The sequence below is a fragment of the Musa acuminata genome, chromosome BXJ3-1 (assembly GCF_036884655.1).
Source record: "Musa acuminata AAA Group cultivar baxijiao chromosome BXJ3-1, Cavendish_Baxijiao_AAA, whole genome shotgun sequence".
NCBI classification, from domain to species: domain Eukaryota; kingdom Viridiplantae; phylum Streptophyta; class Magnoliopsida; order Zingiberales; family Musaceae; genus Musa; species Musa acuminata.
The window spans coordinates 5,269,638-5,284,581 of NC_088349.1; the positions used below are offsets into that span (position 1 = coordinate 5,269,638).

The 14,944-nt window shown below is 36.8% G+C and overlaps 2 protein-coding genes across 3 annotated transcripts; both read right to left on the reverse strand.

Moving 5' to 3' along the window:
• Window positions 1-1,232: 1,232 nt before the first annotated feature.
• Window positions 1,233-9,720, reverse strand: LOC135628702 (plastid division protein CDP1, chloroplastic-like). Of its 2 annotated transcripts, XM_065135532.1 has the most exons (13): window positions 9,045-9,720; window positions 7,168-7,281; window positions 6,968-7,105; window positions 6,086-6,190; window positions 5,877-5,999; window positions 5,432-5,800; window positions 5,259-5,354; window positions 5,067-5,192; window positions 2,991-3,056; window positions 2,120-2,908; window positions 1,761-1,951; window positions 1,557-1,674; window positions 1,233-1,478 (listed from the first exon to the last, which is right to left on the reverse strand). In XM_065135532.1, the coding sequence occupies exons 1-12, from the start codon at window positions 9,321-9,323 to the stop codon at window positions 1,590-1,592; spliced, it is 2,481 nt and encodes an 826-aa protein (XP_064991604.1). In that variant the 5' UTR covers window positions 9,324-9,720; the 3' UTR covers window positions 1,233-1,478; window positions 1,557-1,589. The 2 variants fall into 2 exon arrangements, with proteins under 2 accessions (XP_064991604.1, XP_064991603.1); XM_065135531.1 differs by having other exon boundaries at window positions 1,233-1,674; window positions 9,045-9,719.
• An 804-nt stretch (window positions 9,721-10,524) lies between these two features.
• LOC135628704 (pentatricopeptide repeat-containing protein At5g48730, chloroplastic-like) lies at window positions 10,525-14,377 on the reverse strand. The gene is made up of 3 exons (XM_065135536.1): window positions 13,908-14,377; window positions 11,792-12,198; window positions 10,525-11,323 (listed from the first exon to the last, which is right to left on the reverse strand). Exons 1-3 carry the CDS (start codon window positions 14,286-14,288, stop codon window positions 10,636-10,638), a joined length of 1,476 nt encoding a protein of 491 aa, XP_064991608.1. The 5' UTR covers window positions 14,289-14,377; the 3' UTR covers window positions 10,525-10,635.
• Window positions 14,378-14,944: the final 567 nt, after the last annotated feature.

A 14,944-nucleotide genomic window follows, 5' to 3' on the forward strand; every position in this document is an offset into this window, starting at 1 on the left:
AAAAAACTTGCATATATAGAAAAAGAATCAGTGATGAACGAACATGCAGATAAATTGCATCACGAATATGGCTTGTCGTAATCACATACATATAACTGAATTGTACGAATATTATAATGTATTCCATGCATTATTAGAAATCATTAATTCACATTTTTTTATTTTTTTTCTTTTTATTATGAATCCAATAATAAAAATCTTATTATTGGATCAATAATAAGAAAAATGGATTCATGTTCTTGAAAAACATTATGTGCAAGCATAATTAAAAAGAAATCTGAGGTTGGATCCGTCACCAGGAAAAACACCACCAAAACCATATATCAGAATTAATTATAAGCTTGCGAAGTCGAACCTGTTTTAGAATTCACCGAAGAAGCCGTGGAAAGGGACGAAGAGAAGGTGTGGCTCGACAATGTGATGATTGAAGTAGCGGTCGAATTCGTGGATGAGCGGAACACGGTGAAGAGGTGGACAGTGGATGAGGATGGGTGGGGTGGGTTGGTGTAGATGAAAAAGAAGATGTAGCACCCGCACCCGAACGAGGAAGACCCATTGAGGGGTATCATTACCGACATAGGAAGCCATGTCTCGGCGCCTCTTCCCAAGGGTAATTCAAATCGATTCGAACTGAACCATTGAGGCCAAACCGTATTTTCGATTTAATATGGTTAAAGTAAGATAATCCAAATTGATTATTTGATTCGATTAGTCAATTTATAATTTTTAAAAATATGTATTTAAAATAAACTGATTCAATTCAATTGAATGGAATTAAAATCTTTGATCAAATCGAACTAACATGATAAAAAATATCAAATTAAATCCATGTCATTTTTAAGATTAGACCTCTAGATCAATTTAATTAATCAATTTAAACCAATTAAAAGCTTAGAATAATAAATTCAATCCGATATCTTTTAATTAAGATCAATTCAAATTGATTAACCGAATCAAAAAGATATATACTCCTTAATCAAAACCCTTTAGTCTTCAAAACCCGAACCGGACCAAACCGATTTTAAATCGATTCAATTTATGTTCAATTTAAAGACCCTTTATAGTCTCCAAAACCCGAACCAGACCAAACCAATTTTAAATCGATTTTAAACCGATTCAATTTATGTTCGACTTCAATTCAGTTCAACAATCCAATTCAATTTGAACACCCCTACCTCTTCCAATCCAATTCAATGAAAACAAGAGCACATTGAAAAGTGCAATACTGTGAATGACACAAAGAATGGCAATGCATATATCCAGTAGTATAATGAATGCATCCAGTTTAAGACAAACATACACATATAAAAAGTAGTAGGAAAGGGAATCAATAGAGAGATGTGAAGGCATAAATGTGGTCAAAGACATGTCGTCAGTTCATGAGTATGATCAGTCAACCTACATGTATGCAACATTATACACAAACCCTAGCCAGCTGAGACATCTGAAGGAAAATGAGACCATAAGATTCATTATTCCTGTACAGTTGGATAATGTTAAACCACCCTCTTCATGGTGCCTAAATCAATCGCAAGAAGGATGATTTTGTAAGATACCTGACCGATAAGCTGATTTATCATGGGAGTAGATCATGTTTGATTCTGGATATCACCTCTACAAATTCTCCATGAACCATCTTCTTGCCTTCTCAGGATGTAATGAACCTTGTATGTACTGCGAATAGAGTGGTAGATAAACAAATGAGCAGTTCTTAAGGATAATACATATTGGACTTTAGATATACTGGTCTTGTGAAGAACCTGTAATAACTCGGTTTTTTTGGCTCAGATTCATCTACAAGTTCAGCAGCTTCCTCAATCACAGCCTCGATTTCAGCAAACTCATCATCACCTCCATCTGATACTATCTCAGCACGCAGAATAGAGGCTTGTATTAAAACAAATCGCCAAAAACAGGATTTGGCTTTTGCCGAATTCGCCAGATCTTGCCACTGACAATGACATACACCAGAATCCGAATCAAAGAAAAAATATATATGATGGCACATATAAATAATAATATAATAGTAGTAGTAGTAGTAGTAATAATAATAATAATGATGATGATAATAATAATAACAACAATAATAATAATAATCTGATGTCCTCTCAAAACTTACCTTTGAAAGCATTGCTTCGGAAAGAATATTGGACAGCAATTGAATTTGATGACTGGGACCTAATGCCTCAGCTTTTATATCTTGCCACTGATGGACCAGTGCTTCTGCTTCTTCAAGAGCCATGTGCCGTTTATGTATCATAAAACCAGCAGAAGTAGACAAAGGTGAGAGATCGGTGGGCCACCCATTCTGCATGCTTCCAACACTAATTTTATGCTCAAGGCGTTGGCTGAACATTGACCAAAGCTTCCGTAACTGCCACATTATATCCCTACCTCTAAAAGCAGATGTGCTATCTCCACCAGCAAAATGACTCAAAGCAGCAGCTTCACTAGTAATGCAATGGTTAATTGATTTCAATTCATGTGGCATTTTCAGATGACCAAATTGCATAGCAAGCAGCTTAAATGCACCAAATAATATGCATCCGGCAAGCGTCATATAGGCAGCCTTTCCTGTTATATCTCCTTTATTAAGCCAGCTTTCCCAGAAACCTTGATGATGCAAATCAAGATTTCTTTTCAGCTGAGAAGATAGCGAGCTAGCATTACCATTAGTCTTACCAACTGCCATTTGGCTCTGCAAATTAACTGGTGCAAGTTGCTTGACAGCTTCTCCCAAATTATTGGTTGAATTAACCTTTGCAGATTGTGCACCAGAAGTTCGATGGTCTACTAAAAGACCAAAAGATGATACATAGTGTCCGGCTGAAGGAAGTGTCTTCATGGTCCCTATTTTCTTCTGGTTGCCACTGCTAAGAATTCGCTTTGGGCTCCCGAAAAAGTTGGCCTATGTTGTATCTGTAAAAATTAGAATCTTGCCAACATAAAGGACCTCGCACTATCAGACATCAATCCACTCCAAGACTCACCAAAGAAGGAGGGCAATCTCGTGTATCCGGAAAGAGAGATAGAACAGCGTCTTTCAGCCAAGTTTCCTGGTAAATTTCAGCAGTTCTTCTGGCATAAGACAATTTCAACCTTAATGCAAGCTCTACAATCAGCTACTATATGCTCATACATAGCTTATGAAATTGTGGCTTAGCTTAAGGTGTGATAAAAAGGAACTCTAGATTGCCCATTGTTTCCAGTTGACTTTCAGGTAAAACTTCAATGCATGAAAAATTACCCGTCATCATGATTACCATGAAAAGACTAATGAATTAGAGTATGTAGAAGATTCTACAAACAATCAAACCCCACTTCTCTTGGTACTGACACAATTTGCAGTACAAGTCCAACCATAAAGATGAAAACATTCATGGATTCCAACAATTAGCAAGTAATCATTAAAAACCTCGAGAATAGATCATTGGAGAAACTTCTACGGCAGATTAACTTATATATATACAGATAACAATACAATCATTGGAGCATTGGCAGGTGCAAGCGATCCTTAAAAATAGAAAGTGCTTCGGTGCCTAAGAATAGCATCAGCCATGCATTATGTACCAAGTAGTAATGGATGATACAAGAAGGAAATTCAACAATGGATACAAATGCTAATTCTATGGGTTCCAATTTTTAAACTGGACCTATAAATATACCTAAACATGCACAAAGTGAATGCAAGGATGAGGAAATTTTCATGAAATAATGAGGTTATGCACAAGTATAACTAACCAAAATAATCATATTTTAAAAACCAAATAGCAACAGAAGGGTACACCATCAACTAGTCATAACTTTGAGTTTTGTGTCAATACTAGTTGGTGGAACTACTCTGTTAAAAACAAAATATTTCAGGCATAAGATAAAACAAGAAAAATCTAAAACAGCAATATCAACCAATTTATTTATTTTGAACTTTCGATCTACGTCATTCATCTATATTACTCTCCCTTCATTTTCCTATTTCTGTACAAAACGTAGGTGGATATCATATGCATTAGCACATTGAAGCTGGTTTGATTTCGTATAAAGCAATTGGGTGCCAACACAAATGCCCCTGGAAAACCAGTGGGTTTCTTCCCCAAATGAAAGCTGAGATGTCCATCATAATCCCTAATAAATCATATAAAGTTTGCAATCATTGAATATTCTGGCTATAATTCAGTAACCTAGAGCCTTAGTAGGGAAAAACATCAAAGGCATGATAAGCACCTTGTGTCAGCAAGAATTTAAGTTCTTGTACAGTGCATTTAAATGTTCAATATTTAAAAGCATATATAGAAAAATAAATTGCATCAGCATTTCTATCAAAGAGATAGTAACCCACAAGATTATGACAGAAGTCAGAAAACCCACATAGTCCTCAATCATAATACAGAAGTCAAGATCAAGTGGCAAAGAGACAAAAAGGAGCAGAGTTTGATAATACATATATCTATAAAAGCTAGAAATCAAAAGAGTGCATGATTATGTCTGGGCAAACTACTACCATAAAATAATTACACCCACATGGGTAAGGTTTGTTCTGTTCTAGTAATTGAGCTAGTACAGGCTATTTGATCATGATAACCTAAACTGACTCCATAAATTTAACTTAGCGCATAAGGAAAAATTAAGTCTTTTGTCATAGCATATAAATTCTGGAACTAATGCCCAAGCAACATGTGAAAACATGGCCAGGTATATCTTCATTACTTGAAAAAAAAGTAGCAAATCTGCCCATAACAACTTTAAGTCCTAATAAGGGACCAAGTCTTTTGAAAATGTAAGTTCATGAACTCTCTGTTTGATTTACTCCTGCAAAATATTCACAATTAATTATCAATATTACTCAGGAAACATCCAAATCAAGAATAGAGTCAGACAAATGATAGTCATCACTTTTATCGACTATATTATCATACAGAAAAATGCTGAAGGCTGGTAGTAATCAACACAAAATCTTGAAAATTTAGCAACTTTTGTTAATTATCAAAGTTAACATCATTCGTAGAACTGAATCACAGTGCTCTTTCAGTTACATTTACATAGAAGGTAACAGACAATGAAGTACCTACCAATGTCTGGTTCACAGTGCCCTTGTCCTTGTATGTTCCACTCATACCAGATCGTGAATTCTGTGAAGTACAACTCCTTATTGTTTCAAGCTGCAGAAGCTTTTCAACAGTCTCCATGCCCCCAGTCTGCATAGATAGACCCACTTAAATAAACACATGTAGGAAAGATAAAAAAAGGATCCATGTAATTACCTGCCCAAGAAGAAATGAACAAAATGCTTCCTCAAACTTCAAGTCTGCTCCATCTGATATAATTAAACACTCACAAATGGCTTTTGCTCTAGTGATCTGCATGAGAACATAAACAGAAATACATCACTGCCTATGCCAAGAAGAGATAATTGTCACCAGCAAAGAGGCAATACCATCTCATTCTGTCTCATCGAAAACCCAAGAGCAATATGAGCGACCATGGCCAAATAAAAGCAATTAAGGTCGAGTACAACTCTTTGACTCTGAGACTCGATTGATTTTTTGTTCTTGCGAGTAACAGCCAAAGTATCCCAAGAAAGAAGATCTACTATTTCAGTAGCCATTAGCCTATTCATAGCTTGAATCAAGAAAGAAGGCCAATCTTGAACTCTACAGGAAGATTCAACATCTAGGCCCTGTCTAATCAGTTCTTGCAATGCTGCTAATGCCCCACGTCTACGTTCAGCACTATCAGGAATAAGAGGCAACCCCAGAAGTTCCAACGTGCAAGCAGGTGCAAGGTCCTCCAAAGATTCTTCTACCTAAGAAGTGCTCCAAATGATCAGTCATTTTCATATCGATACCATAAACTGAATCAGACAAGGGAAAGATACATACCTGTGATAGCAATGGCATTTTCGCTAAAGAGACGTTGCTCTTTAGAAGATACTGGGCCCGTGCAAGAGCTTCAAAACCTTCAGATACCTTGTTTTTCTCAAAACCAACCTTTGCAATTGAGCACTGCAGAAGAGATACCAAAAAATCAAATGAAATATATGCAGTACAGCAAACAATTAAATAATAACATATTTGCTGATGTATCTTACTTCAGCTAGAGCCATAGAGAGAAGCAAATCATGACTATATGGCTTAGCATCAGGAAGTTGTAAAGCTACTCGGCCGATTTCCAGAACCAACTTTACTTCTCCAACCTGCATTTAAGTATCAATTTCCTGTCACAATCTTCAACAAGAAAACCAAGGACAGCAGAGTTGATAAAGAGATATATGCAATCAACAGTTAGGGTACAAAAACAACAACAGAGTACGGTTCTTTCTCAGAAGTGAGGAAGCAGAAGAGAAAAAGAGAATTTCTATATTTTTAGTGTTTTACGAGGAGGAGAGTGGAAGAAGAGATTGGGGCTGCACTTCATAGTCAGTGTTTAACTAACAAACAACAACTTTTGGGGCAGGAATCAAGAGACACCTCCAAGGATTGACCTATTTAAAGTTGTGAAAGTTATAAACTTTATAATGTCAACTTAGATTTCTCAAGCCACGTGGAATCTTGATATGTCTACTACAGTCTGTCATGCTTCAATCTGTCTTGATAGGATATTGCATAGTAACCCCATAATGAATGACATACTCACACAGCATAATATGAATGCACTTAGGACAACTTACTAAATAACTATTTATACATGAGCACACATATAAAAATGCAATACATCTTACAAGTCCAGGATATCAGGAAAATGTACAAGAAATTCTAAATGGCTCACTTATTTGTAGCAAATAAATACAAACCCATGTCATCAAATGTAGAAGTACAATGCTGCAGGAGTGTCAAGTTTATAAAACATTTGAATTTAGCACATTCTCAGATTATGACAATGGCTGTTCATGGTCAAAATAGTCTTTTTGTAATTAAGCTCCCAGCGAATGTGTTTACTAAACATAATAGGTTATAAAATATAAAATTTTTACCTCTTGCAAAAGGCATAGAGCAACAGGCAACCAAGACCAAGGAATTCGAAGAGAAGATTTTGGCGGTACTTTCTCTTTTATATTGCCAGCATATTCTGGTTCAAATAGAAGTTTATCCCTTACATCCATCAAGAGATCCTGCAAATACAACATTCAGATATCACACAATAATATATATAGTGAAGAACACTATCTTGTACCTTCCGAGAAACAATTGTTTCTGCAGTGTATCCATCCTCAATTGTTGAATTTTTCAGCTCCATTACTGCTTTGACAATCTCATCCTTTTCAGCTTGCACCGTAACACCTAAGAGCTGCAAATTTGTTGAATCTAATAATCAGGGATATATATATCCTTGAGACTCTGCTTTATTATCCATTAAAAAATGATTATGGACGTGACTTCAACTTGAACCAAAGAATTTTTCCATAACTAATCATCAAGAAGCAAAAAGAAGTCCTAAGAACATATAAATTGTAGGATATGATTCTCTTAATAATTGCAACAGTTCCATGAATGTAGTATGCATCTCTCTCCAACTCATTTTTTTCATCTGTTAGCTTTCAGTAGGAAATTACGATTGATGTTGATACAAACTCCTATATCCATTAACCTTGCTGCAAAACTAGTGACATCCAGGACACCATTGTAGTGTTTAGCATACACAAATCCAATATAGATGGCTTTAAAGTTTGGCATTTGTGAAAAGGTCCAGATGTTATACTTGATTGCAATAATCTACATAATTCCGCACTTGGAAGATTGTACATTTTTCACAATGATATAGATTAATGGATAGAACAAACAGAACATTTTGTTAGACTTGCCAACTTCGATGGCACATCAGAAGTTTTAGCTATGGTAATTACAGTTCAATGATTTACTAGGATGACTATCAGCCAGAATTGGCAGTCTAGGTCGTATAGGTGGCATTTGGTAAGTCCAATAAAATTATCATGAATGATCAAATTTGTTATATGAAAATGGTTCTTCATCAGAATCATTATACAATCTTCAAGAGAAATGTCACTCATCCACATCTTATTTGCCCTTAGAAGTAAATTATTTGCAGATAAGTAAGCACTATGAATGGATCTAAAGATCAGTTTATCAAGAAATGTTGATAATCAGAGAAGCAGCATTTTATTTGATATAACCAAACATCTACTTAATATGTTATAGTCTCCTTATTATATATAAAAAAATACTGAAGAATCAAGTTTTTGTAGTTCATTAACCTCAAATAAGTTAAATGAATGATCTTAACTGCTAGCTTGATCAACTATTTTTCGTCCTCTCTTATATGTCACTTTCTACATCATTGAAGTTAAATATCAAAACAAGATAACCTTCCTAAATCATACAAATTCTCTCAGAAATTTAACTCCTCTCTAGCCAGAATTATGTGGACATGTGACAACCAAGACCTGTTAAGGCATTTGCATAAAAAAGAATGAGCGAAAGAGAGCAGATAAGTCCTATCCCCTATATGAAACACATTGTAAGAACATCCACGTGTTCCATCCATCATCTAATTTGTGAAGCTCATGAATGTCTCCTCTTTTATTGCTTGTATGCTGTCTGATGTATAGGGACACTTACCTCACCTTCTCATCAACCTAGACTCTCTTGTTGACTATGCACACAGGTAAAACCAAGAACATTACAACATATACAATGTCATAAAACAAACAAACAAGAACTTATAAGTAATATCAGCACACACTGGGCCTAGGTGAGAAGACAATCTAAAATATCTATCTTAAAAGCAAAGCCTAAAGAAGATGTTATCATACTGATCCTTTCCAGAACTCAAATTGCGTATCTTGCATTCTGATGTACAAAGATCTGTGCCACAAACTTATCAGTATATAAGGATTAACGAGTTTCATGGAAGTCCTTGACATATTAATATATGCATTCTTTTGAATAGTGTACGTCGTTTTCACATATTTGAATTCTACAAAGCGCAAAGCAATCAAATTTCTCTTGCAAACAAATCAATGAAGTAATAATGGAAGATCTTAAGGCATAATGCTAATAAACGTGTGGAATTTTTTTGCATAACTTCCCAACCTGAAAACAAGTCACAGGAATCTCCACCCTGTCTCGAACCTGCCCATTCTCTATGGCCGGGGCCTCCAACACCTTCATCTTTGCCTGACCAGAGATCTCCATGCGGCTAGTACGAGACTTGGCCTCCGGAGACGGCTCACTGAGGACCCTTCTTTCCCTGCCGCAAGCAAGAGATGCGACGCCGGTCACAGCCAAGGACCTCCGTCTCTCCTCGAAAGTTGCATTCCCGACGCTCCCGCACCGAAGCGGCAGCCCGAACACCGTGTGAGACAATGCCATGGCCAAAACCTAACGCTAAGCGAACGATCCGCCTTCTAATCCATGGAAACCCGCGATCGAGCAAAGAAGATGGCTGAAGAACCGCGGAGGAGAGAGCGAGGTCTCAAATTAGAATTTCGCCAAGCTCCATTCGAGGGCATCGAAACGGAAGGGAAGGGAAAGGAACGAAAGGGTCACTGTTCAATGCCATGGCCAAAACCTAACGCTAAGCGACCAGATCCGTCTCCTAGTTCATGGAAACTCGCGATCGAGCAAAGAAGATGGCTGAAGGACCGCGGGGAAGAGAGCGATGTCTCGAATTAGGGTTTCGCCGAGCTCCATTTGAGGGCATCGAAACGGAAGGGAAGGGAAAGGGACGAAAGAGCCACTGTGCCGGCGACGGACGAAATAAAGAGACCACGAGGAGTGAGGAAGGGGCAACTGTACATATATACTCATTTGTACTGAAATTACATAATTACCCTTTTAAATATGTATTCCTATAAATATTACAAGAATGATTGGAACATATATTAATTGGAGCAAATTCTCCAGAAATTTTTTTTCTTATTTTTTTCTTTGATATATATATATATATATATATATATATATATATATATATATATATATATATATATATACACACACACACAAACTCCAATTAAAAGATAAAAATATACAAATATACAAATTTTGCCAAAATATATACAAGCAATTAAAATTACCAAGAAGCTCTTAACTTCGCATCTCAAGTAATAATATGTACATCGCTAAAAATATCATAAATGTGAATAGATATACAGGTTATGATTTGCCTGAGAACCAATCAAATCAATCCTTAACCGAGGAGATTATAGACTCAAATATAGAATTATCAAGCAACATAAACACATATTAGAGTTTTATTAGATAACAAAATGACACTGTTAAGTTTGAAAGAATGTCGTCAATGGACCCAAACAGAAAGAATAACATAATAAACACTAAACATTCATGAAGAATGAAAATAGGAAGAAAAAAAAAAAAAAGAACATACAGGCAGACTCAAACATCTCTCACCCTATATTTAACAACATATACAAGTTAAGATATTAAGATGTTCTCATCTTCTTAACAAAATTGTTTCTAGCCAAGCGGCCATAGAAGATTTTCCTTGGTCACATAAAGAAACATTCTTAAACTTTGTGATCATGTTGTATTGAGACACAGAATACAATCCCTATGGAACAAGGAAAAAGAATAACGTTTATTAATTCCAGGCATAGACAAACAAAGCTTTCTATTATTTTTCATTGTTAAAGAACAATTATAACTCAACAACAGAACTCATTGGTTAAGCAATCTTTTCTCTATAGAAATCTCGAAGGCCTTGAACATGATCACCATCGATTCCTCTACTGAGATAAGCCTTGATCATGGTGCTATAGGTTACCTTGTCGGGCGTACACCCTCGAGCCTTCATCATCTCTAGCACTTCCCTCATCTCGACCAAGCATCCTGCTCGGCCATATGCATCCACCAAGCAGTTGAAGAAGACTACATCTAACATCACATCAGAGTTCCCGATGAATCTCACTACAGCCTTTATTTTATCCACCGATCCCGTCCTTCCATATGCTCTGACAAGTGAGCAGAGTGTGACACAATTTGGCTTGATCCCTTCGGACTTCATTAATCTAAAGATGTACTCCATTTGTTTCAGATCTCCCGCCCTCCCAAATGCATCAATAACGACATTGTAAGTCACCACTGTCCATGAAAAGTAGTACTTCTGCATGTACTCCATTACAGCACCCATCTTCTCGTATCTTTTGGCCTTGCCATAGGAATCAAGAAGTATGTTGAATGTTTTAATATCAGGAGAGATGCCAGAGCTCTGAAACTTGTCATAGCACTTCTCCATCATTTCGATCTGCCCACTGCCACCAAAGGCTCGGAGTGTTGCATTCATTGTCCAAACATCAGGCTTGCAGTCATGGTTAGAGAGCATTTCCATAAGTGTAGACTCCATCTCTGCAAACCTTTTAAGCGAACAAAACCATAGAGATGAATTTCTGCTCATAGACTAATAGACATTACGAAAAGGCTATCAACTAAGCTTGTTGCATGTATAATGTTTGCTTTAATTTTTATCCAAGCTACATTATTTCTACCCCATTTCAAGCATGTATGAGCTGAAATGCTCTATAGTTAAATGTCTTCAATTGTTGGTAACAGAAAGTTGTATTTGAAAAAGTTGACGAGGAAACCAAAAGGTGAATATCAACAGGTCTAAATTACTCCAAAGAGTAATAAACAAGACCACAAGTGAATAATCTTTGATCTTCAAGTCATAATAACATGGCAGAAAATAATGATGACCAATACTACCTTAATACAATCAAATTCATGTAAAAAGCATAAGCTTTTCAAGCTTGTAGACAGTGGCATGAAGAGTTAGAAACTATCATAAAAAATGATACAGGAAATAGACAAGAAGCAGCATTTACCTTCCTGCTTTTCCATAAGCATCAACTAGAGTGTTGTATGTAATGATGGTTGGCTTTATACCCTGGCTCTCCATATCAGATAGTAAAATCTGAACTTTGTCAAATGCAAAGACTTGCACACAGGATTTGATGAGAATGGAATAGGTATGAACATCAGGCTGGCAGCCATCAATAGTCTTCATCTTGTTCAGCAAGGAAAATGCTTGATCAAGGAGACCACTTCTACTATATGCTGAGACAAGAGCAGTGTATGACTCATGGGTTATGATGCAACCTTCATCAACCATAGCCTGGAAAAGAGCTTGGGCTCTTTCAGGCTGCTTACATTTCCCAAGCATGACAAGAAGTTTTATGTATATGCCAGAATTTGGCCTGTACCATAACTGCTCACGAAGAAGTTCGAACACCTGAACCAAATGACAGTGAAGCTAGGCTACGAAATGTTGCACAAACAGAAGAGATAGGAAAACAAAATGGCAAATGTATATGACCACAAAGAAAAGATTTTGAAGAACACATCTGGGTTATCAAGTTTCTAGTTTGGTTTAATTGTCAGTACTGGAACATGATACATGCAATGAAATAGGAGAATGAAGCAGAACAAAAAACAAGTGGTTCCTAAGTAGTAAACACAATCATTTAGTTTAATGAAACCTATGCATCACAATCCAACTATATCAAAACTTCACACATATAGTGATTGTGTCAATAATCTTCTTTACATGATTGGAAGACAACATTTTACCACAGAAGTCAACAATTAAGTAAAGATAATTCAACTAGAGGGAGAAAAAGGGAAAAGAAAGGACTCAACAACCACAACTCTCACATAGATAAATGTAAAAAAAATTAGATAATGACACAATGTAAATAAAAACTAGCCAATATCAAAATAGCTAACATCTGATCCCTTCGAAACTAGGTCGAATATGCATGGCTTCAGTGTTAAAAAAGGTATGAAACTGGATCTCAGCCTTAAAGCATGCCTTTTTATATATCTGAAATTACTAGAGACAATGGTAACCATCTCTTTTGCAACTGTTTAACCTCATGTATCCCATACCAACTGTATGAACCTATACTCTCAACCGCATTTGCAACTACAAAAAGTTAACCACTTGGAGTATATTGTTTATGTAATTCTGGCATAGTGCAGAAGACGACACAATGCAGGTTCCCGGGAGCATAAAGGTCTAAGATACCATCTAGTAGAATATTAGATTTCAATAGCAAAATGATGAATGAATTGAGACTCATAGAAGTCACAAATTATGATTATTGATGAAGCCACTTGTTGCAAAAGCTGAAAGAAGCCTTACTAAAAAAGGACAGAGTACAAAAAGGTCAAATTTTATATGACTAAGAAATCAACATAAGAATACTGCAAGAATTTAACTTCTATCCTGTTTCTCCCTTTCCTATGCAAGGTTGACAATCTTCACATGCCTGCTCTACAATAGCATGGGCAGAATATTGACAACCAGAAAGATAACCTGAGCTGTCAAGAGCTCCCAAGTTTCAACGATGGCCATTAATGTCAGGAGCTCTTGAGTTTCAACATTACTATTTCCATTTGCCTAAACTCAGTTCAATCAAGCACTTGCTATGTCAAATAATAATTATTGATTTTCAACATTAGTCTTTCCTTTTGCCTAAACTCAGTTCAATCAAGCACTTGGTAATTGGTATGTCAAATAATAATTATTTTTTCCTTTGGAATCGTTGAATGCAAGGTATACATGGTATGGTAGGTACACGGTAGTGTGCCTCTGTAGGAAAATGTTCATGCATGCACGGAAGATATAGGATAAGCTGACAGTAGTAGAAAGTTGGAATCCGGATAATAAACCATAAGTGTGTGGAGGCATCAAGTTTTGTCCTTTTTTTTGTGCTTAATACACAAGCAACAGTCGATATAGCTTAAACAGGCAAATCTACAAACACGTAACTGACTTGATCTCCAAAAAGAACATTTAGCCCAGCATGCAATTCATGGACGAATAAGCACACACAATAAAGGAGTATATTAGCTTCTTGGCAAGAAATTAAGCACAGAAATCATCATTCTTACGCAAAAAGCTGAAGGGAGCGAAGGGGAAAAGGGAGAAGGAAAGACCTTGAGAGCAGACTCCCACCGAAGGGCAGTGATCCTCTCGTGGAGGGCCTCGAGAACGGTACGGGGGAGGAGTTTCCTCGAGTTAGTGCGGCCGCGCTTCTTCTCGATGACGGCCTTGGTGGCCTCCCGCCTCAATATGATGGATATGGCTTTCTTGGAAGCGATCCTACGGTTGACCACCTCTTTCTTCTCCCTCTCCTCCTCCCTCTCCTTCCTCACCTTCTCCTTCTCCCTTTCGCTTCTCCCGGAGCTGCGTCTGTCTGGCTGCGACTGCACTGCTGCCGCCACGGCCACTGTACTATTCTTGTTTAGATTCTTCTTCTTGAGATCGTCGCGAGGATGGGAAGCGGAAAGCGGGGAACGAGCAGACGCAGCTGCCATCAATCTGGGAAGAGGAGATTGGCAGTGTGTGTTCGCGGTGGGTGGGAGAGAGAGAGAGAGAGGGTCGAGTCGAGCCTTAGCCGGATGAAGGCCGTAAGTAATTTTAATATTTATTCATGGGCAATTTTCGGAAAAAATGAATTTTTCCCATCGGGCATCAGTATACCTTCCTATACACAACAAAGGAATAGTAGCTGTATTATTATGCTTGGACTTTTTGGGCTAGGGGTATTTTGAAGATTTTGGTTGAGTTATGATGGAGAACAAGAAGTCTTGGCTTACTATTTAGACTCCCTTTTACTATTCACAACCATTTTACTATTTATAATTTAAAAAAAAACTAATATAATAATATTTTATTATACAAAAAGTAATCTTTCTGCCAGAATGCGTATATGTAAACATTTGATGGATATTGAAGATTTGTTGAAATCTAATCAAAACTGCTACTCACGCATGAATCGAAATTAGAAAGCATCAATCTTTTCAATGGGCTCCTTTAAAGACGATTCAATGTTCAATAACCAAAATCCACTACTATCAGAAACTGCAGCAGTGGTAGAACCTGCATGATGATAGATAAGAACAAAGCAAGAATGCAAGTCTAGAACATTAGATATCAGGATTTTGAAGATCATACACTATTTTCAATGCAA